Source organism: Cimex lectularius, unplaced genomic scaffold, assembly GCF_000648675.2.
Source record: "Cimex lectularius strain Harlan isolate CLEC.00 unplaced genomic scaffold, Clec_2.1 scaffold9, whole genome shotgun sequence".
In the NCBI taxonomy this organism is placed as follows: Eukaryota; Metazoa; Arthropoda; class Insecta; order Hemiptera; family Cimicidae; genus Cimex; species Cimex lectularius.
The window spans coordinates 1,403,416-1,425,850 of record NW_019392733.1 but is presented as its reverse complement, the minus strand read 5'-3'; the positions used below and the strand labels follow the sequence as shown (position 1 = coordinate 1,425,850).

At 34.8% G+C, this 22,435-nt stretch overlaps 1 protein-coding gene across 3 annotated transcripts; it reads right to left on the bottom strand.

The window, feature by feature from the left end:
- Positions 1-867: 867 nt before the first annotated feature.
- Positions 868-14,941, bottom strand: LOC106665386 (isoleucine--tRNA ligase, cytoplasmic). 3 transcript variants are annotated; one of them, XM_014391775.2, is made up of 22 exons: positions 14,679-14,940; positions 10,617-10,773; positions 10,397-10,547; positions 10,140-10,328; positions 9,949-10,077; positions 9,700-9,875; positions 9,400-9,612; positions 9,148-9,338; positions 8,866-9,066; positions 8,600-8,797; positions 8,336-8,474; positions 6,722-6,898; positions 6,451-6,660; positions 6,206-6,387; positions 6,023-6,125; positions 5,740-5,958; positions 5,512-5,670; positions 5,177-5,449; positions 5,019-5,116; positions 4,822-4,945; positions 3,184-3,353; positions 868-1,290 (listed from the first exon to the last, which is right to left on the bottom strand). In XM_014391775.2, exons 1-22 carry the CDS (start codon positions 14,795-14,797, stop codon positions 1,161-1,163), a joined length of 3,708 nt encoding a protein of 1,235 aa, XP_014247261.1. In that variant the 5' UTR covers positions 14,798-14,940; the 3' UTR covers positions 868-1,160. The 3 variants fall into 3 exon arrangements, 2 of the variants coding, with proteins under 2 accessions (XP_014247261.1, XP_024082697.1); XM_024226929.1 differs by lacking the exon at positions 14,679-14,940 and adding an exon at positions 10,843-10,932; XR_002910307.1 differs by lacking the exon at positions 868-1,290 and adding an exon at positions 1,640-1,819 and having other exon boundaries at positions 3,109-3,353; positions 14,679-14,941.
- Positions 14,942-22,435: the final 7,494 nt, after the last annotated feature.

The following is a 22,435-nucleotide window of genomic DNA, read 5'->3' as shown; positions in this document are numbered from 1 at the left end:
CAACAGATGGGTATTGAACTTACAATTACGAGGTCTAAGAGCCTATTAGGTTAAGTAGGGTAAGGACAAGTTAGGTTAATGTTTTTATGGTGTCGTTTACCAGGTTAGTCAAGCTTTAACACGTCTGTAGACATATTTAAGGTTGTTTTGCCCTGATGATGACCTTAAAATACATCTTAAGCTTGGTAGTACCAACTTTATTTGCTTTCTTCTTCAAGACAATTGATCCAGTGTTCATAGGTTAGGTTAGGTTAAACAGAGTTCGGGTCAGGTTAGGTTAAATTACACACCCATGATTCAGCGTTATGTGAGTGTGAGTTTTATGAACATAGTTGTTCTGTATTTCCATAATTTTTTAAAAGACTTAATTTATGCATACAGCAGCCAAAAACTAACAACTTACAACAAATGAATTTTCCTTTTTACTAAAATAGTTTTATATACACAAAAAGTACTCACTGAATTATGTTTGCTGGATGGTATTTATGAAAAAAGAACCAGCAAATGACCTTATAGCATTATAACTACAAGATACAATTAAGAAGAGAAAGATGAGAGAGCTTCATAAAAGTCTATTTCATCAATTGATTTTTCTTTTTTTACATTTTAAAAATAAAATGCCTTACAAAACAAAAACAGCAAACTCTTCAAATGAAAATTTTTGAGAAACCAATTGCTGAATATCAGCTTCTTTTAATTTTTTATAATAAATTATTATTATTGTTTCAACAAATTCACAGACTTGTTTAACAAAAAGGATAACACAAATAAATTGTTTTGTGTTTTTCAACAGTTTTATTTTGTCAAAATTGGTTTCATGTACATAATGATAAATAATGGAACTTCAATCGATTGAAATAAATTGTATGAGTGAAATGAATTGTATTTGCGAACATTACAGATTCCTTTTAAAAAGGGTGCCTTATAAATATTTAAATAAGTGCTTTGTTAATAAAACATTAAATGTTTTACAGCTACTGTGATTTTTTCCAAATAAAACAGAACAAAATTAAATTATGTACTATATATATATAAAAAGAAAGAAAAGAAAATGTTTCTACTAACATTGTACCAAGTTAGTTAAAGTTCAATAAATAAGGGATATAAATTAAATTTATCACAAGTAGAAGAGATTTTTTTTAAATTCAGATTGAATGAAGTTAGTATATAGTAACATCAGCAGTATCACATTTGAGTAAATGTGAAGCACGCTTCCTCGTATCGACCTCTGAAGTTTCCTTCTTAACCAAAATGGTCGCTTGGGTCGAACCACAGCTTACATTGACAAACCTAAAAAAAAAAAAAAGAGGGTGATTAAAGTCTGCTTATTATTATATTATATTATGTATACGTGAGACGAAAGTGAGTATATTAAAATTAATATTGGTGGAATGTTTAAATTTAATGGTAACTCCAAGAGCAACTAATGGGTTGGGGGTAAAAGTTATGAGACCCATTGACTGCATAAGTCGCAATGTGTCATATCAACTGTCCTTCTGGGTGTGGTGCGCGGACTGCAACCTCCCATTTATATTTTTTAAACTCTCCCTCTATTTCACCCGCACAATTCTGTTTGAAATTCCTACGGCCCCTCAGAAAGGCCAAAATTGTCACTGGCTACTTTCAATTTTTTTTCAAATGGAAGTTTTTTTTATTCTGTGAAAACTGCGTAATTTGCTTTTCTGGGTATGTGTTTGGTTATTTTAAATCAATTATTTACCCATTTTGTATGATTGAGTAAAACAAAGGAAAATTATTTACAAAATTTAAACGACATTTAAACATTAGGAATGCATTTATCAACTTTTTATTAAATATTGGGTTGTCCGGAAAATAATGCAGGATTTTGGTATTAAACAAAAAAAAAGAAACTAGTTACTTTAAAGCAATGTTCTTTAATCAAAATAATTTCCCATACTCTCAATACATTTCTCCCAACGTGTTGGTAACTTATTAATTCCGTCTGAGTAGAATTCAGAATTTTTAGAATTGATAAAGTCAATAAATGCATTTTCCAGTTCCGTTTGATTTTTGAATATTATGTGTTGTAAGTAGTGGTCCAGGTGTCTAAAAAAATGGTAGTCAGTAGGCGAGAGGTCCGGAGAGTAGGGTGGGTGAGGCAAAGTTTCATAGCCAAGCTCCAATAATTTTTGTGACGTTACACGTGACACATGTGGTCGAGCGTTGTCATGCAACAAAATGGGCCCTTTCCGATTGACCAAAGAGGGCTTCATTACTGCCAATTTCTGATGCATGGTATTAATTTGGTTACAGTATGATTCAGCATTGATGGTTTCGCCAGGATTTAAGAAGCTGTAGTGTATTAAACCAAATGAAGCCCACCATACCGTAACCATTACCTTTTTTTGATGAGTTGGGGGCTTTGGAAAATGTATTGGAGCTTCTCCTTTGTCGAGCCACTGTCCAGAACGTCTAGTGTTATCTAGAGAATCCACTTTTCGTCACATGTAACAATTCTGGCCAGAAATGGGTCATTTTTGTTTCGACAAAGAAGTGATGCACAAACATCAAAGCGCTGATTTTTTTGGCGATCGTTTAATGAGTGTGGAACCCAATTTTCGAGTTTTTTCACTTTTCCAATCGCCTTGAGGTGGTCAGCGACGGTCGTTTTACTGACTTTGAGTTGCTCTGCAAGTTCTCGAACAGTTGTTTTGGGGTTTTCTTCCACCACTGATCGCAGAACATCATCATTAAGAGAGGAAGGCCTTCCACGACCTTCTTCATCTTCAAGGCTGAAATCTCCCTCCCGAAATTTTTTAAACCACCTTTGCACAGTGCACTCATTAACACAACCCTCGCCCCAGACTTGGTTAATGTTTCTAGCCGTTTGGGCTCCGCTTCGGCCGAGTTTAAACTCGTAAAAGAAAATCGTACGAAATTCTCGCTTTGACATTATAAGGATGACTGAATTATTTCCAAGTAGCGGAATGCTACAGAGGTAAACAAACAATATCATTTGGAAGAGGATTAATAAGTGTTGACATTCATACAAATGAGTAATCCTGTAAACGTAAACAGAAAATTTTATATAGATTTTTTTTAATGAAAACTTAAAATCCTGCATTATTTTCCGGACAACCCAATATTATTCAAGTGCAAAGTTGGCTGAAAAGCTCAATAATTCAAAAACTTAAAAAATAAAAATAGCCTAACAACACTTACTTTGATAGTATTGGCGTCTTAGATGCTGGCAAATTTGTATGTGGTTTTGTCAATTTATTTGTAGCCGCTACTATTGTTTCACCATTTATTTTACTAAGCTTTTCCTCCGTGAGTTCTCCTTGCGCTGTATAAAGATGAACGTCATTGTCCAAAGCAAAGAGCATTTTGACCTGTAAAAAAACATCATGCATCAAATTTAAAGTTTCTCGTAAGCAAGCACTAAACCCATACGAGGGTAGCACAAAATACTGTTGAGACTTGGGAGCCAAGAGCCATATGGCCAGTAATAGGCTAAACAAAATGAAGGCAATCGTATTTTTCAAAGAGACGCTTCCAAAGAAGAAACAGAACATATAAAGACTTGGACCTCGTCTCGGACAGCGGGCTCATATGATACCCCACCCAAAAATGCTGATTTATTCAAAAGATATAATTATAATATAAAGGCCATTTATACGGGTAAGAAAAGCACCCGGTGGGTCAACAGTGTATCAGCATCCTCCAATCAACGTGTTAAAAGTAATTTTCTTAGGAAAGTAAATGGAATGTTTAGGAAAATCAAATGTCATGAAGGATGTCTGATTATAAGAAGTGTCCGTTTGAGAAAGTTTGACTGTATATATTAATATAAATGAAAAATTGAGTAATTAAAAATTGCAAACAATAACAGGAAATTTGCGACAATTTGTTTATTAACTCTTTCAACTACGGATGGTAGGGATCCTCGTTATTTTAACATCTTCCCATTTTTAATTTGGATTTGTTTTTGCTTTACCAACTAAATATCAAAGCGCCGAAGATCATACTCCCCCCTATAGTTTGTAGAAGGTAGAGCATTTGTCTTCTTTTTTTTCTTTTTTTTTTTAACTGAACTCTACGCCAAGATATAGTTATACAAAGTTTGGGTAGAAGTTTTTTATATATTTTTTTTTAAACATTTAAAAGTAGCTTATTAGATATTAATATTGTAAAGCAAGTTTTAATTGTAAAGTAAATATTTTAGGAAAAAGCGAGTATTTCTGCCCAGCTTGTGAAAAAATGTCAGGCATTATGCTGAATACCTTGTTTTAGAAATTTCCACGCAAATAAAATTACATCCTACTAAAATAGATATTTTTTAGGTTTTTCATACTCCCCTTCCTCCAAAAACCCAATTACAAAATAAAATTAATCTGTTATGAACTCTGGCTAATATTAACAAAAAGGTTTTTTTATTGCTGCCCCCATGTTACTATTAAATTATTAGGTAACAATATCCAGTCATGTACAATTATTGGTATACAGGGTCTGAGTAGGTCACCCACCAAACTACAATTGTTCACGTCAATGGAAGACGGGAATCTCTATCAGCATTTTTTTCACTTAATAATATGTAAGTTAAATTTTTTTAAATATTTTTAGTTAACTATCTATTATTTGAAACAATAAAAAAAGAAAAGTCCCATCAGGAAATGAATGGTACAAAAAATAAGACATACAAAAAAAGGCAATATGGCTGCCATGGTAAACATGTTAATAATCACAATATTTTGTTATAAAAATATTAAAATAGAATAGAAATAAATAAAATTAAAATAAAAGCATGATATGTACTTATATGTAAAACTATTCCTATTTATTAATTATCTTTAAACCAACCTGTTCTTTCAATTGCTTTAAGTTTAAGACGTTTTGTCCTTTAGGATTTTCTAACACTAGAGATGAGTTTGATGAAGAAACTCCAAATCCTGGTTCAGTTTCGACTAATAGAAGATTAGCATACCTGCACAATTTAAGAAAAATAGTTAAAAAATTTCCCATCAATAAAAATAATACATTGTATTTGAACAGCTTACCGGCAGAAAGGAACATTTCCACAATCTGGATTTCTGTTATTTATCATATCACCTGTTATGGTCAGTGTGAGTTCAAATCCTTTCTCAACACCTTTCAACTGTATAAAAGAATTTAAAATAATAATGATTTTTTTTTCAAGAATATTATTATGAATTACCTGTTGAGTGTCTTTGATTATAATATTTTCTTTCTCGTTCGGAGTACCAGCAATAAACGGCACTTTTAGACCGTTTTCAATGAAGCTTGTGTAGCTCTTTGCTGTTTCAGCTAGTGTGCACATCTCTGGATTAACACTGTAATACACTTTTATAACATCGGTCGGTACCAAATGGGCCTGCTTTCTCAGCTTTTGTACTCGGTTAATTATCTCTCTAGCTGTTCCTTCGGCTTGCAATTCTTTGTCCATTGAAACATCTAAGAGGACTAAAACCTGTCAAGCGAAATATTTACAAGTTACTATCGGTTGAAATATGGTTTTAAAATCATACGTACATCATCTTGTAAATTAACTTCGTATCGTTGAGACAATTCAGTCGCGTTGTTTCCACTGAAATCCAGCTTTATTTTTAAATCATCTTCAGTTAAAGTATGGCCCTCTATTGTTATAGAACCTTTTGATTTCAGGCCTTGGATTTCAGCATCACTTAAATGCTAGAATTTTAATAAAGGTGTAATTTAATTATAAAAATAAAAAAATTGATGTTTTTATTTTTTTTTTACCTTGATAATTTCTAATACTTTCTTAAAATCGCCTTTTAGACGAGGGCCTAACGTTTTAAAATCGGCATCAGCTTTAAAAGAGACACCATATTGTTCTTTATCGACCGATAAGGTAACTTTCTTAACATTTAATTCTTCCTCTATGTAATTTGTAAATGGAACCATTTCATTGAAGGTATCTTTGTTATTTAATATAACTATTACTTCTCTTAGAGGATTCTGAAAAAAGAAAATATTTAAAATACACCGTTATCGATATTAGGTATGAAATAAAAGCAACAACCTTAATAGGTATCGTTTTACGATCTCTGCTAACTCTGCCCAAATCTATAACTGTTTGCATGTTAGAAACAGCTCTTTCAATTTCTGTATTAATTAAATCACTCCTGCAATCATAAGATTAAATTAATATCTGTAACAAGCATAATTATAAATTTCAAAACATTAGAATGGTTTCAGCGTTCACCTTGGTTGAGGCATTAAGATGAAGTGGACACTTTTTTCATTTCTTCCTGTAAGATGTCTCAAATTCTTGTACATTAATTCTGTTAAGAATGGTGTGTAAGGAGACATAAGCCTTATCATATTAGTTAATACTGATCCAAGTGTGCTGAGTGCGTTCTTGCAATCTTCCAAACCAGTATCACCCTAATAATATAAATAATCCATAAGTGTACTCATAAAAAAATATGTGTATTAGTAAAATCTAACCTTTAGCCTTCGCCGATTCATTCTTACATACCAGTTGCAAAGATTCTCAATGAACTTTACCAACCTCGGTACTACAGTGTAAAGTCTATATGCTGCCATTTCTTTTCTAACAAACACATTTAAAGATTGGGCATATGACAAAATCCACTTATCCATAAGGTTAGAAGGGACAAATACATCCTCTTGGAAAGTAAGCTTCACTTTTTCCTCCTATAATTAAATAACAAAACAAAATAAAACCTTTAACTCAAATATTGTCGACTTTACTTACAACTTCTAGCCTTTGGACGTTCTGTATGAAAAATCGGTAGGCATTATACCAAGGTAAGCAAACATCTTTCAAAACATCTTTTACGCCTTCTTCCTTGAATTTAAGCTTATCAGCTCTAACGACTGGAGAATTTATGAGATACAATCTGATTGCATCAGCACCGAATTTATTCACAACCTAAATGTAAAGGTTAAACAATTAATTAAACTTATAATCCAATGCCCCTGCAGTCATGGGTTCAATTCCCACCATCAGGGTATGATTTTCATGTATCCTTTCCCCCAAAAATACAATGTACTAATTAATGCATTGCTAATATTGAGAATTTCCCCCACGGTCACAGGCTAACACTAAGGCCAGCACTGCACCTAGAGGACACATGCCATGAGAAACCGACCGATGCTGGCACTCAGTGTGAAGAATTAAAGGGCAAGGTCTTAAAGCTGTCACCACCTTAGGCAGGTTCTCGGGATGGGATTGTTTAGAGAGGATTTTGTAGATCGCTTGGATTGGATTCCAGTTTGAAGAAAAAAATAGCTGTAATGATAGAAACGATGACGGTGGGGTGGTTCTCTTTTTATATAAATAAGATGGTTCTACTCGCAAATTTGTTGCTTACAACTATCCAGATTTCAAACTTAAAGCTCATCATCAGGTTGCAAGTTGTTTACATGCATGTCTTTCGACATGAATTGTAAGAGTGGACCCGTTGATCCCTACCAATGCAACGTTCAAATGAAACTTGTTTTTTATTGGTGCTTAATTAATAAAAAAGGATCAAAAATTTTATGTCCAAAACGGAGCGCTAATTACACACCAGACAGTTGTAAACCACAGTAGAACCATGTTTTACAAAATGTGTAGCTGTAATTATGGTATTGGGATGTATAGGAAAGCCAGCAGAATAAATGGAACATAGAATGAGACCACATGTCTGGTATAAAGTTGAGTTTTGATGACCAAAACTGATTTCAATAGTTGTCCCAGTTGTCTCTTAAGTCTTGCGTTAGGATTCCAAGTTAATTTGCTGTCTAGGTGTGGTCTTATGAAGTAAACCAGCATTGCATCCGGAGGACATATGAGAAACCAGCTGATACTGGCACTCAACATGAGAAAAAAAATAAAGAACAACAAAACGAATAAAATAAAGAACAAAGATGTCTCAATGAGGTTTAAGTTGGCACGGCGGGTTCCTGAGAAAGGGTAGATAAGGCTAGGGTAGTAAGGTTAGGATGGATTGAGAAAAGGGTGAAATTTTTGGTATCACGAATGGATCAATTCGTTGACAAAAGGAATATTGAGGTCGCTGTGAATTGTGAAGTTAGAGGCATGGTAAGGAGTTTTGATAATTTGAGGACTTTCAATTGAAAAGATTGGATGTTGGATGGCTTGGTAGAACCATGTCCAAAGTGGTCACAGTGAAGTTTTGTATAAGATTTAGTTTTGAAGGTCAAGAAAGATTTCAGTCCTAGATATCTTCCTACGTTTTCTAAGATTTTTGTTAAGTCTTGTTTGGGGAGTCCACGTCAATCTGCTGGCAAGGTATACTCCAAAGTATATGATTTGAATGGAAGTTGGTATCTCGTTGTCGTGAAAAATATTTTGCACACTTACATCTTCGGGATTTGGAAAATTCTTTTTGCTCTTTGACATCTTTTGACCATCAGAAGCGAGCACAAGTCCATTTACGATAAGATTTTTGAAAGGAGGTTTGTTAAAAAGAGCTGTAGATATTACTAACAGTGTGTAAAACCTTAAACAAACAAAAACAATCTTAATAACTCATCCTAATATTTTTTTTAATTAATATTCTTCACAGTAAAAATGTTTTATTGTAAATAAAATTACTGATTGGCGGATAAAGAGAGAACAACTCACCATCCTCTGGTTTGATCTATTCCTTCTGCAATGAAATCAGCAGGGAATTTTTTATTGAATTCGGCTTTGTTTTCAAAAGGGTAATGGATTTGAGCATATGGCATAGATCCAGATTCAAACCAACAATCAAACACTTCTGGCACCCTTCGAAGTGGAGGTTTTCCTGGTCTTGCAGACGGAATTGTGACTTCATCCACACTAAAAGTATAAATTTATTAATAAAAATCTAGTTGTATAAATTAATTTTATTTACAAAAAATACTTACTATTCTCTATGAATATCAATGAATTTTTTCCCTGTTGCAGCTTCAAGTTCCTTTATGCTTGAGATACAGACAATTTCTTCAAAATCATCAGAAACCCACAATGGAATAGGAGTTCCCCAATATCTATTACGGCTAACTGCCCAGTCACGGGCTTCTTTCAGCCAGTTAGCAAATCTCTTTTCCTTAACAAATTCTGGAACCCTGGCAAAAAGAAAAGGTATAACGGTGAAAATTTTTTAACGCCAATATGTTTAAAGAAGAATCAAAGGATGTCGTAGTTACCAATATGTATCATTGTTGGTTTTTAGCAATGCACTGCTCATATCATGAACTCTAATAAACCAGGAAGGAACTGCCTTATAAACAAGTGGAGTTTCTGACCTCCAACAAAATGGATAACTGTGAGTAACTGTCGATAAGTCAAACACCAAATTCCTCTCTTTTAAGTTTTTAATTATCTCTTTGTCAGCATCCTGAAAATAAATGTTAAATATGGATCTGTATACTTTGAAAATAACATTAATAAGCACAAACCTTTATGTACATGTTTTCAAAGTCCTTGACTGGATGGACAAATCTCCCGCTATTGTCCACAGGGCATATTGGATCTTGGTCCCTTGTTATAAGCTTATTGTTCAAGCAAATTCTGTTGTCATCTTCACCAAAATAAGGAGCCATGTGAACGACACCAGTACCTGATTCTTCTGTGACATAGGTGTCTGTCAAGACACGGAAACATTGTTTCAACTAAAACAAAGAGGTTGTTTATGTAATTTATAATATAAATAAAGGTTTTTTTTAATGAACATGATAAACAAGTGCTTTAGTATTTACATGGGCAAAGTAATTAAATAACGGCATATATTCCTCTCCTTTGAGCTTAGACCCAACAAATGTGTCAACTATTTCATATTCTTCATTTTGCCTTGTAAACGTATTTTTATCGACTTGCTTGAAAAAATCAGGCATCCTTGCCTTCAAAAGTATAACATGCATATTGCTTTTTGTTTCTAAAAAGATAAGTGTTAGTGTTTCATTTGGATTTTCTTTATTATTAAAATTAAAATAAAAAATAAACAATACCTCTTAATTTTACATAAATAAACTCAGGGTGTACGCATATTGCTAAATTACTGGGCAGAGTCCAAGGCGTGGTTGTCCAAGCTAACAGGAAACAATTAGGATCCTTCTTAAGTTGGAATTTTGGCACGACTGAAATAGTTTTAAATTGTTAAGACAAACAAAAAAAACTGAGACAACAAAAAACAACTTACTGGCTGGATCAATTACGTCCTTGTAATTTTGGCTCGATTCAAAATTTGATAGTGGAGTGTGGCATGCTGTAGAAAAAGGCATTACTTTCACACCTCTATAAACCATTCCTTTGTTCCACAATTCCGAAAACACCCACCATACACTTTCCATAAATGAAGGATAGAGGGTTTTGTAGTCATTTTTGAAATCTAAAAAATAAAAATAAATAAATTTTTGGTTAAAAAAGATAAACACATTGAGTTTCAATAATAATTACCAATCCAACGGCCAATACGATTGACGATCTTTTCCCATTCCTTGGAATATCTCATTACAATTTGCCTGCACTCCTTATTATAATTAGCGACACCAAATTTTTCGATGTCTTCTGGTGATTTGAAGTTAAAAGTTTTATCAATTTCAAACTCCTAAAAATTAAAAATTAATAGACCCAAAAAGGCTTATTAAACAAAAAATGGATAGAACATCAATATTACCACTGGCAATCCATGACAATCCCAACCAAATCTTCTTTCAACATGGTATCCATTTTGGTAAGCGTATCGTGTCACAACATCCTTTATTGTTCCAGCTAGAATATGTCCATAATGAGGAAGACCAGTGGCAAATGGGGGCCCATCGTAAAAAGAATATCTGTAAAGGGATACAATTGTTAAAACAACAGCGAATAATTTAAAAAAATTAAGTTGTTTATTTATTAACTCATATTTTGGGCATCACGTCAGAATGAATATTTGTTTATAAGCAGTTTTGTTTGTTTTACACGTGATAAAAAAATTGAAACAATTGATTTCCTCATTTTCAAGAATACGATAAATATATGTTTGAAGTGCATCCTCTGATAGGCTATGCCAATTTTAAATTTAAAATTCACTAGTTTTCGTGGTCCGCTTGACCAATTAATATCTTTCAATTAATTGAAAGATAGTTTTTAGTTGAGATAAAAATAAATTTAAATTTATTTTTATTTTGTAACAAGACAGTAACAATATAACACAATATCAAAATTAAATTCTTTCAAACTTTTTCCTTTTTGTCTGATGATTTAGTGGGCACAACTGGCAAAAAAAGGGTTGAAAATCATGAAAAAAAGAAAACAAAAAAAACCATGATAGCCTATTGGACAGGAAATCAATTTTGCCAGATCGGCATCACATGCAAAATTAGATGTGATGAAATAAACAAGCAAAAACCCTTGAGACATTACTGCTGGGGTTTGAAAATACATGAACTGTCAGCATTTTTTCCTTCTCTTGTTCTTAAAACACGATTAAGTAAAAAAAAATTACTGACAACAGCTTTTACATTCCACTATTTAAATGCATCTACAGCTCGTTTGTCATCAAATTTCACCATATTCATTATGCAACAACTTAGTTAAAACATATGGAGAAGAACTGTCAATAAAGATCACCGTTTTAGTTTTGTACTTTTATTTACCTTCAAACAGTCGTAACTGTATATTTTATATAACTTTAGCCAGTTTCAATTTGTGAAAAAGTACCTACATTTGATTAAGGAAAAACTTTTTTTTTTTAATACTTACAAGTAAAAGCATGTTCTAACAAAAGGAAAGTATTTTATTACAGGGTTATTGGTCATTATTACATCATAACAACATTATTTCATTTTGTGACCTACCTGATTTTTTAAAAATATTTACAGGTAAAAAGGGGAATGAAAGAATGTCCTAATACATAAGGAAAATGTTTTATTGCAGGGTTATTGGTTATTATTACATCATAAGAACATTATTTCATTATGTGACCTTTCTACCTGATTTTTTGAAATGCTTAGAGGTAAAAGGGGAAATGAAAGCATGTGATAACCAAAGGAAAATGTTTTATTGCAGCTTTATTGGTCATTATTACACATAACAACATTAATTCAATTATGTGACCTACCTGATTTTTTTAAATATTTACAGATAAAAGGAGGAATGAAAGCTTGTCCTAACAAAAGGAAAATGTTTTATTGCAAGGTTATTGGTCATTATTACATCATAAAAGGTTACTTCATTAAGTGACCATTTTATCTGATTTTTTACAAATACTTACAGGTAAAGGGGAGAATGATATCATATCCTAACAGAAGTAAGATGTTTTACTGGCGGGATATTGGTCATTATAACATGATAACAAAATTATCTCGTTATGTGACCTTTTTACCTGATTTTTTTTTTTTAAATACTTATAGGCAAAAGTTGGAATGAAAGAATGTCCTAATACAGAATAAAAATGTTTTATAGCAGGGTTATTGGTCATTATTACATCATAACAACATAATTTCATTATGTGACCTTTCTACCTGATTTTTTTTTAAATACTTACAGGTAAAAGTGGGAATGAAAGCATGTCCTAATAAATTTTTTTTTTAATTTTAAATTTTTCCTTCATTAAAGAATAGATAAAAGGGGCACAAAAAGCATGTTGATTCTATAATTATGAACACGGTCGTTACGACGAAATTCGAATTTGATGCCTTACAAAAGTCGGTAAGTTACTGCCAACTAGGTCATGTAAGATGATTTATGCCGATAATGATGAAATCAGGACGAAAGTTTCAATATTGTGGGCTTCCTTTGTCATTTGAATTTAAAAATAGTTTTTTCCTCACCATTTCTATTATTAAAAATAATATTAAACATTTGATAACAGGCGGGGTTATTACAATTTTAAAAAAATAAATAAAATAAAATAAAAATTAACTGCAAACTGTCGATAGTATGAATGTATAAGGCTTTAAAATCGGGTAAAAGTGGAATGAAGATGTGATCTTCAATGGTAACCAGGCAGATGATGAAATTATCTTTTATAATATTGATATAACCATAAAAAACTGGGGGGCGGTGCGTTCAGTCCCCTTTTACCTGTAGGTATTTTTTTGTAATTACATAAATAAAGAATGAAGAAAGTGATCGACAATGGTAAATTGAAAAATGATGAAATCAACTTTTTATGATGTTGATATTATCATCAAAAACCAGGCAAAACATTTTTTTCCTTCTGTTCGAACGTGCTTTCATTCCCCCTTTTACATGTATTTTTTGTAATCAGAAAAAACGGGAGTGAAAAAGTGATTGTGAATGGTAAATTGAAAAATGGTGATCCATCATTATGTCGATATAAATAATTTATTCATTTTTCCATTGAAGATCACTTATTCATTTCCATTTTTACCCGATTAAAAAAATATTTCCAGGTAACAGAAGGAATGAAAGTACGTTCAGACTTAAAAATTGTTTTATTGCTGAGTTTTTGATGATCATCATGAAGAGATGATTTCATCATTTTTCACTTGACCATCGAAGATCAGTTTTACCTTCACATTTTTACCTGATTTAAAAACAGGTACAAAGGAGAATTAACGGATGTTCAAACAGAATTAAATTGTTTTATTGCCTGGTTTTTTATGATTATATTAACTCTTGATTTAATTAATTGAAGAGATGATTTCATCATTTTTCACTTGACCATCGAAGATCAATTTTACCTTAACATTTTTTCCTGATTTAGAATACAGGTACAAAGGAGAATTAAACCATGTTCAAACAGAATATATTGTTTTATTGATATTGATGATTATATCAATATCATAAAAAGATTATATCATTATTTGTCAACTTGCTATAGACGTTCACTTTTTCATACCCAGTTTTACCTCATTTTAAAATCTTAGACCTACGTTCCACCAGTTGAAGTTAATTCTTTTAGACTACTATTTGTTTAAAGTATTGACGCAGCCGATTGTCAGATGTTTGATATTCTTTTTAAACAATGGGAAGGTGACAAAAAAATCTGTTTTTAAAATCAAATGATGACATCTAATGATGACTAATCCAACGGAAGCGTGCACGTTTGAAACTTTCGTACTGATTTCATCATTTTCTAAATAAATCATCTTTCACGACCCATTTGGCAGTTACTGAGTGACTTTTCTTTTTATAAAGTATGAAACTCGAATTTCCGGCATAATTATAGAATCAATGCCGCGGAAAAATTGCCAGCCCTTGAGGTGTAATTTGAAAGAGGGGGGATTTTACGAACAAAGGTCTAGTCGTAATTAGCGGTCATGATCCATTTCTAAAATGTTACATTACGTTTTGGTTTAATAAAAAAAAAGTAAAAAATTAATTATTGAAAAGAGGGTTTCTTAGAAAATACAGGGAGGAAATCGTGAAAAGGCCCGAGGGAATAGAAACGAAATACTCATCTGCAGGCCTCTTAACACTGACCTACGTTATGAAACTAGGCTTGGTAAAGATCAAATAAAAATACCGACGGGTTGGAAATAGGACGAAATTAGTACTTTTTCAAAAAAATAATTTTAACCAAGGCAGTTAAGCCGGCATCCGGCTCATGGGCGTGACGAAATTCGCAAAGTTGGCGCGATCGTGAACACGCTCCGAACTTCGGAAATACCGGCACTTTTGACAAATTGGAATTCAACCTGGGGAATGCCAAGCATCGACATTGGATTTGCGAAATGTGGAAAAATTCGGCATAATAAGAATATTAAATTAAATAAATTTGACATACTCTGGTCGCCCTTTGGAAAGTCTCTGGCACTCTTGGAAAGCGTCGATCGATTTCCAGTATTCGAGGATGCGCTCTTCCTCCTCCGAGAAAGAGATCTTCTCAGGAACAGAAGTCAACATGTTTTTTTTTTAAATCCGGGACCGGACTTTTCATAAAATTCTGAGCTTTTTTAAGAATAGCGCAACGACACGTGATCCGTCCGAGAGTAGCAGTAGACGAGGTTACGGATCGGAGGAAACTGACGAGCGCGACGGCGTCACGGCAATGGCCAATGATCGATGCCCTCCCACTTCGACTGTGCGGACTTCGCCCCAACCTTGGACGGGTTCAAAAATCCCACGGCCCGCAAGACGTGGTGTGACTTGGTGTTGGTACTTTTCGACTCGAGAAATGCCAAGCACTGGGTGACCACAGGTTGACCATTCACGGCCGAAAAAACCCGCGGAAAAACAGCCAACCGGTTGTTTTATTCCCCATTTTTCACTTCTCATTTTTATTTTACAGATATAAGAAGGAAAAATGCCTCAAGTTACAATATCGTAATGTATCCCATGATCCAAGGATGAATGTTTGACAAGAAACCATAGGGGAAAGATCAAAATTGGACTAAATTAGCAAAAATAAAATATTTGTGGTAAAATGTATAGAATCAAGGCACAAAAGAGGAATGAGAGATAGAGGCAACCTAAAAGGTCACGTCAAATAACACGATCATAAAGTATCCCGTGATCCAAGGTCTGAAACAAAAGATGCAGGGATTTTTTTTTTTTACATCTGCATTCTTCGACGCAACAAGTAAAACATATAATATTTACATCTAAACAATAATAACAGTAGCATGAAAACTTGAACAGCTACCATCCAGTGATGGTAGCCGTTAGTACATCAATACGATGAGCGAGATGGACTCCGTCCTAGGAGAGCGATGTCAAGTGTTAAGGTTATCGCGGGGCCACCGCTTCAGTCTTCTGTTGGGATTATTAGGTAATGTGGTGGATGGCAGGTTCTTAACGAAAGGGTTCGGATGATGGGGTAGTTTGGAATGGAACGTTTTGTTGCGGGATTGGGCTAGCTCGGTAACAAGAGGGACGTTTAGGTCGGTATGGTGTGATTGGATACATAGAAAGGGGCGTTGACTATTGTTCTGAGGATTTAAGATTGAAGGGATTGGATTCGATTGAGGTTAGAACGCTTAGCAGTCCCGTAAAGTTCAAGTCCCTATGTCCAAATGGGGGCCAGGAGGGCAATGTAAAGTTTTCTTTTGTCGTTTAAGCATGAAAAATCGTATGTTACAGTCTGTGCGCTTAAGTCGGAGGATTCCACGTCAGTCGTTTGTCCAAGTAGAGGCCGAGGTATCGTACATGGTTCGCAATTGGGATGGGAACGTTTTGAAGTATACTGGTGGGAGCGTTTTCTTGTTTGGGTAAATATTATGTTGATTTGGTTTCGTTGATCTTGATTCTAATCTGTCGGAGCCAGCATTCTAGGATGTGTAAGTGATTTTGGAGATTATGGGACGCTGTGACGGGACCTTTATGAGGAGAAAGGATTGCAGTATCATCGGCAAAGGTGAAGGTGATAGTGTTAGGTTGCGTAGGTAAGTCGGAGGTGTAAATCGAGTAAAGGAAAAGAGCGAGCACGCTGCCCTGTGGTACACCTGCTAGAATAGGATGGATAGGAGACAATGAATTTCTTTGGGATACTTGGAAGTAACGATCGTTAAGATAGGATTTTAGGATAAGGTAATAGGTTGTTGGTAGGATGTTCTTGAGCTTCCACAGCAGCCCAGAGTGCCATACTCGGTCAAAGGCCTGGTGTATATCTAAGAACATAGCCGGGTAATACTGTTTTAGCTCAAGGGATGTGGAAATAACGTCGATTATGTGATATGCTTGTTGTACAGTTGAGTGGCAACTCCGAAAGCCGAATTGGTGATGGGAATTGTGTTTGTAGGGATTTCCTTGGACAAGCGGGTCATCAGGAGCTTTTCGAGAATTTTGCCGATAATGGGCAGACTGATGGATCGGTAGAAGCTAGGAAGGTGATTTGGTTTCTTAGGTTTGAGGAGCATTCTGATAGATGAAAATTTCCAACAGGTGGGGAAATGGGTTGTACGTAGAACGGCGTTTAATAGGTAGGTTGGATAATGGCGTTTTTAGGTAGTTGGGATAAGATGATGGGAGTGATTAGGTCATAGCCTAGACTTTTCTTTTTGGAACGGTAGGATGGCCTGTTTGACTTCATCAGGAGAGAATGGTTTTGGAGGGAGGGAGAGAGGTAATGGTTCATTAAAGATTCAGAATGGTGGAGGTCTTGGATATCTGGGTGGGGATTGAATACTGCAGAGACGTGTTGGGCTAGGAGTTGGGCTTTGTCCTCTTCGGATTTGGCCCAAGTTCCATCTGCCCGTTGGAGACGAAGGGGTATGTTTTTATATTTGAGTATTCCGGTTCATAGTGAATTGTCGTCAGTAGTTAGTGATTGGGTATAAGTCGAGTATTGGTTATTTAGGTAATTGTGCAGTTCGTTGGATAAATGTTTAGTCAAACGATTAAAAACTCTTTTGTCGGAACTAGCAGGGAAAAGATCAAAATTGGACTAAATTTATATTTAAAAAAAAATGTTTGTGGTAAAACGTAATCAAGGCACAGTAGAGGAATTAGAGATAGAGGCAAGGTAGAAGATCACCTCAAATAACAAGACCATGTTCCAAGGTCTGAAACAAAAGATGAATGGTTGACAGGAAACCAGAGGAGAAAAGTGAAAATTGGACTAAATTTGCAAAAAAAATGCACTCAAGTACATGACAGATTAAAATCACTACCGCTAACCAAAGACAAGTACGAAAACGAACTAAAAAGAATACAAACCATCACACTATAACGGCTACCACACCAAAATAATAAACAAAGCCATACCACAAAAACAGACTATTAATAGACCACATTCACAAACATTGGGATAGAAACATTCAAACTAACTTATTCAACAAATTAGGCATAAAAGCATCGCTGAAAACCACAAACATAATGAGAAAATACAAACACAAAAACATCGACAAGACCCGCCCACTAGAAAAAACGGAATATACACACTAACATGCTAATGCTGAGACAAATACATCAGACAGACAGGACGAAAAATAAAAGACAGTTACCAGGAAAACATCAAATCGTTTAGACTTTAGGGACAACGACAGAAAATCGAATTAACTCATCAAATAGACAACGTACAAACAATTACGGAAATACAACGAATGAAAAAGACAAAAAATGAACATATTTGAACATGTACAAATATATAAACATAACATATACAACGCTAAAAAAACTCATAAATACATAAATTAATAATAACTCACATCATCGTTTACATAATTTAAAACGTTATACAAATTAAAAAGGAAAACGATCGAAGATCAAAGGTCTGAATGACAAAAAACGACGAGGATAGTCAGACCAAGACGATAGGTAACTCTCAAACTATAAATTTACCAATAGTCTGCAAAGACTGCTCTTTTGGCAATAAAAAAGCAATTCTATTTGCAACGCTGGTTCAGGTGATATTGCTTGCCCTGGAACGATTTAGATCCTCTGGTGTACAAGTTCCGAGACATTGTGGCACTGTAGGTAATGACCAAAAGCTGATCTGCAAAACGGGCCACTGTTAATGGGATCCTAGGCTACCGCTAAATCTATCTTTAGTTGTCGACCTTATTTGTCAGTTTAGGATTGTTATTATTAAACTTTTACTACTTAAAAGAATTTATTCTAGTTTAAGCTATTCGAAGCACTGATATCCTCTTCATCAGCAATTTGGAGATGGGTTTCTCATAAGTTGGAGAGGAGGATGATGCTGGTTGGAGTCAGTTTTCCTCTTCGTGAATTTCTCCGGTAAAGCCATCTCGCCAACTTTTGGCATTTCCTATTCCTCGCGAAAGGCCATTTACCTCTCGTACAACGGGTTATTACATCATCGCCCTCTCCCTGGCTTTATCTCCTCGATGATCTTGTCTTATGGTGCGTTCTCACGATTCAATTTTTGTTGTTCAACTTTGTTGATCAAATAAAGTTGAACCAGTCATACATACGCCGTTCAAATCGAGTCATTCCGTTCAAGTGATGAGTTGACATAACTTGAAAAGTGTGAACATCTCATTTGCCTGTTTTATGTTCAACTGTTGCATTGAGCTTATTTTTTCTTTATGAAATCGTTTACAAAAAAGAAAATGAGCCTCAAGTCGACTTGAAGTTTGATATAAATTATAATAAATTATTACAAATGTATCATAAGCCTCACTGCTTTTGGAATCACCGATCTATATTTAATAGTATTTTAGAATAATCGTTATTTCAGCAAGATTTAATAGGAAACGAATTAAACGTTCGTCCATCCGATATATGTTTAAAAAAACGGTTACATGGAACAGAACAAAATTTTTATTTACAAATATATACATTAAAATACAGAGGTTTAGTTTCTATTTAGCGACACTTACCTCAGCTCGTTAAGTTATAACTAAATTATTATTAATGACATGACATTATTTTTCTATTAGGGATTAATTGCCATTCTGGCAGAAGATTGTACTGGTACTGGCTTCGCATTGCTTAAAAAAAATTAATGGCTACTGTCCCAAGTCTCAGAAACTCAGAAGTTCCTGAGGCTTGCGACAGTAATGTTTTAAGAAATACGAAGTCAGTACCAGTACAATCTTCTGTCAAATTAGTTTCTACACAGACTACAGCTTGGCAACATTAGTCCGCATGTAAAGGTGCCCCTACACTATCAAGCGGCTTGATCAAATGCTTGAACCTCCGATTGATGGGAGCATCAAGCGTGCTCCAATCAACCCTTCAATCTTTCGGTCAAAACTCCCTCGACCCTCATCAGTGGAAGCCGTGAAGTGGAGCAGTGCGTTTCTCTGTTTGATTTTTTTGTTTTGTTTCGGTGCTGAATGGTTTCAAATACAGATTTGGGCTTCCTAGTCTTAACATTGGTTGCCCTGAAGCAGAAAAACGGATATTGCGTCCAATAAACAAAATTATGGAATTATTATTCGGCTAGATACGCCGGTGCTCTACCACTTGAAAAATGGCAAAAAGGAGGGAAAACTCATAAGGTGGCGTTGAGATAGGAAGTGATGTCTGAGTGGATCGAGGTCACGATAGCTCAAGTGGTAGAGCAGCGGCGTATCTAGCCGAAGATCGTGGGTTCGAATACCGCTCGTGCCATTAACTTTTTTTCATCTCAACTAAAACCCTTAATTAATTGTAATGTATTAATTGGTCAAGCGGACCACGAAATTAGTGAATTTACATTATTGTTATACATACTTACGTATACTTTTTCTAACTAATTTAAACTGGTCTCATTTTTTTTCTATTTTACAATATAGGCTTGTCCGGAAAATAATCCAGATTTATGGTTATAAAATAAAAACAATTAAATAAATTATTTTAAACATTTTTATTAATTAAATACACTCTATCACTCTGAATAAACTTCTCCCGACGTGATGGAAACTTCTCTACATCCTCTGAATATAATTTTGAGTCTTTATTATTAACAAATTCTGTAAACGCAATTTCTAAAGACTTTAGATCAATAAATTGTCAATAAATTCAAGTTGTGAAATTTTGTCCATGAGTCTGAAAAAATGGTAGTCGGTAGGTGAGAGGTCTGGAGAATTGAGAGAGTGAGGTAAAAGCTTATAACCAAAATCCAACAGTTTTCGTGTTGTCATATGTGAGACTAGTGCCAAGCATTGTCGTGTAACAGAATCGGCCAATGATGGCTTCAATAATGCCAATTTCTGTTGCATTGCTTCAATTGGGAGCAATACATTTTGTTATTGATTGTTTCACCAGGATTCAAGTAGCTGTATTAAATCAGCCCAAATGCAGCTCACCAAAGAGTCAGCGTCATATTTTTTGGTGAGTAGGTGACTTTGTAAAATGTGATGCTGATTTTCCTTTGTCGATCCACTGTCTAGAACGCCTGCTGTTAGCGTAGAGAATCCATTTTTCATCACAAGTAACAATTCTATCCAGAAAAGGTTCGTTTCTGTTTCGGCAAGGAAGTGTGTAAACTACATTCGGATGATGTTTTGGCGATCATATAATGCATGAGGAATTCAACTTTCGACCTTTTTCACCTTTCCAATTGCCTTAAAGTGGTTGTTTTCTGGACAACCCAATACATTTTACATTTTTTTAAATTTATGCCATGTTTGTAACGATTTATGTGTTATCATGTTTTATTACAAACAACATACAAACAGGAAAATAATGCATACTAACAACAATATAATAATAAGAACAAACTAGATCTAACATAAAAATGTTTAATAAGTAGTTAGTAGTTTAATACTGGGACAGTTTTCTGACATATTTGTTTGTACCTATACCATGTATCATTGATCATATGGACACCACAAAGCACCACTTCCAGAAGACTCTTCAATGCATTCAAAAGTATAGATACTACATTATCGAACGCCAAAGGAATCTCAGTTGGCTGATTAAGGCTTGCTTTCATGTTGAGTGCGATCCTTGACATCAGTCACCAGCCGTCTTCAGTTCAACTTCAACCACCACAAAAAGCAGTAACATCACTAGCCCATTCGCTTCCAGTTTATTTGTGAGGGAACAACCGAGGGTGACATTTCATTCAGATTTTGTGGGAATTTTTATAGTGAGTGGAAGACAGACATGGGGGCGGTTTCTTCGTAAGTTTGCCCCTCCTGGAGTCTTAAGGTGCCCCTACACTATCAAGCGGCTTGATCAAATGCTTGAGTAAATCGATTGTATCAAGCGTGATTGATAGTGTAGAAACCTGATTGACGCTTGAAGCAAGCATTGACGGTGATTGATAGGAAGTTTGAATGACTCAAGCAGAGGATCAATCGGCTTGATAGTGTAGGGCAATTTTCATCAAGCATTGCGTCAGTCACTTGGTTTTATTTCGGGGCGTACTAACTCCAGTAGATAATCAAAACTTTCTTGGTCAAAAAACGTTCCTGTAGTCCTCTGGTTCCGATTCACACAGAAAGTTTAGTAGATGTTCATGAGTGAAGCGGTTTCTCAGTTTGTACCACTCCTTAGCCCACCGTCGTTTTTTATTTTGCTGTTTTTTCTGCTTCAGGGCAACCAATGTTAAGACTAGGAAGCCCAAATCTGTATTTGAAACCATTCAGCACCGAAACAAAACAAAAAATCAAACAGAGAAACGCACTGCTCCACTTCACGGCTTCCACTGACGAGGGTGCTGTTTTTTCTGCTTCAGGGCAACCAATGTTAAGACTAGGAAGCCCAAATCTGTATTTGAAACCATTCAGCACCGATGTTCCAAAATTTCATCCACATAGCGAGTGGCCGTCAGTGACCCTCTACGAATAACAACCAACTCTGTGCGACTCCCCATGACACCATCACTGAGCTACGTTGAAAACGTTGGCTCCGGGAAAAATTAGAGGCTTGTACCTTTCATTTCGCTTTCTCCACACTCTTTCAACTTACCATCTGGGGATCGTAGAGCAAATGTACACTCATCTGTAAAAAGTACAGCAGAGCAATCGTCCAAAGATCATGTTCTCGGGCGAACGCAAGCCGTGCAACTCAGTGTGTTCTGGATTTTGCTCCTCTTAAGGGGCGAAAAGCCAACAGTCTATACTGATTTAATCTTCTTGGTGCAATACGTTCAGAAATTTGGACACCTCGAACTTCCTGGAGGTGATGAATCGCTTGAAAAACAGT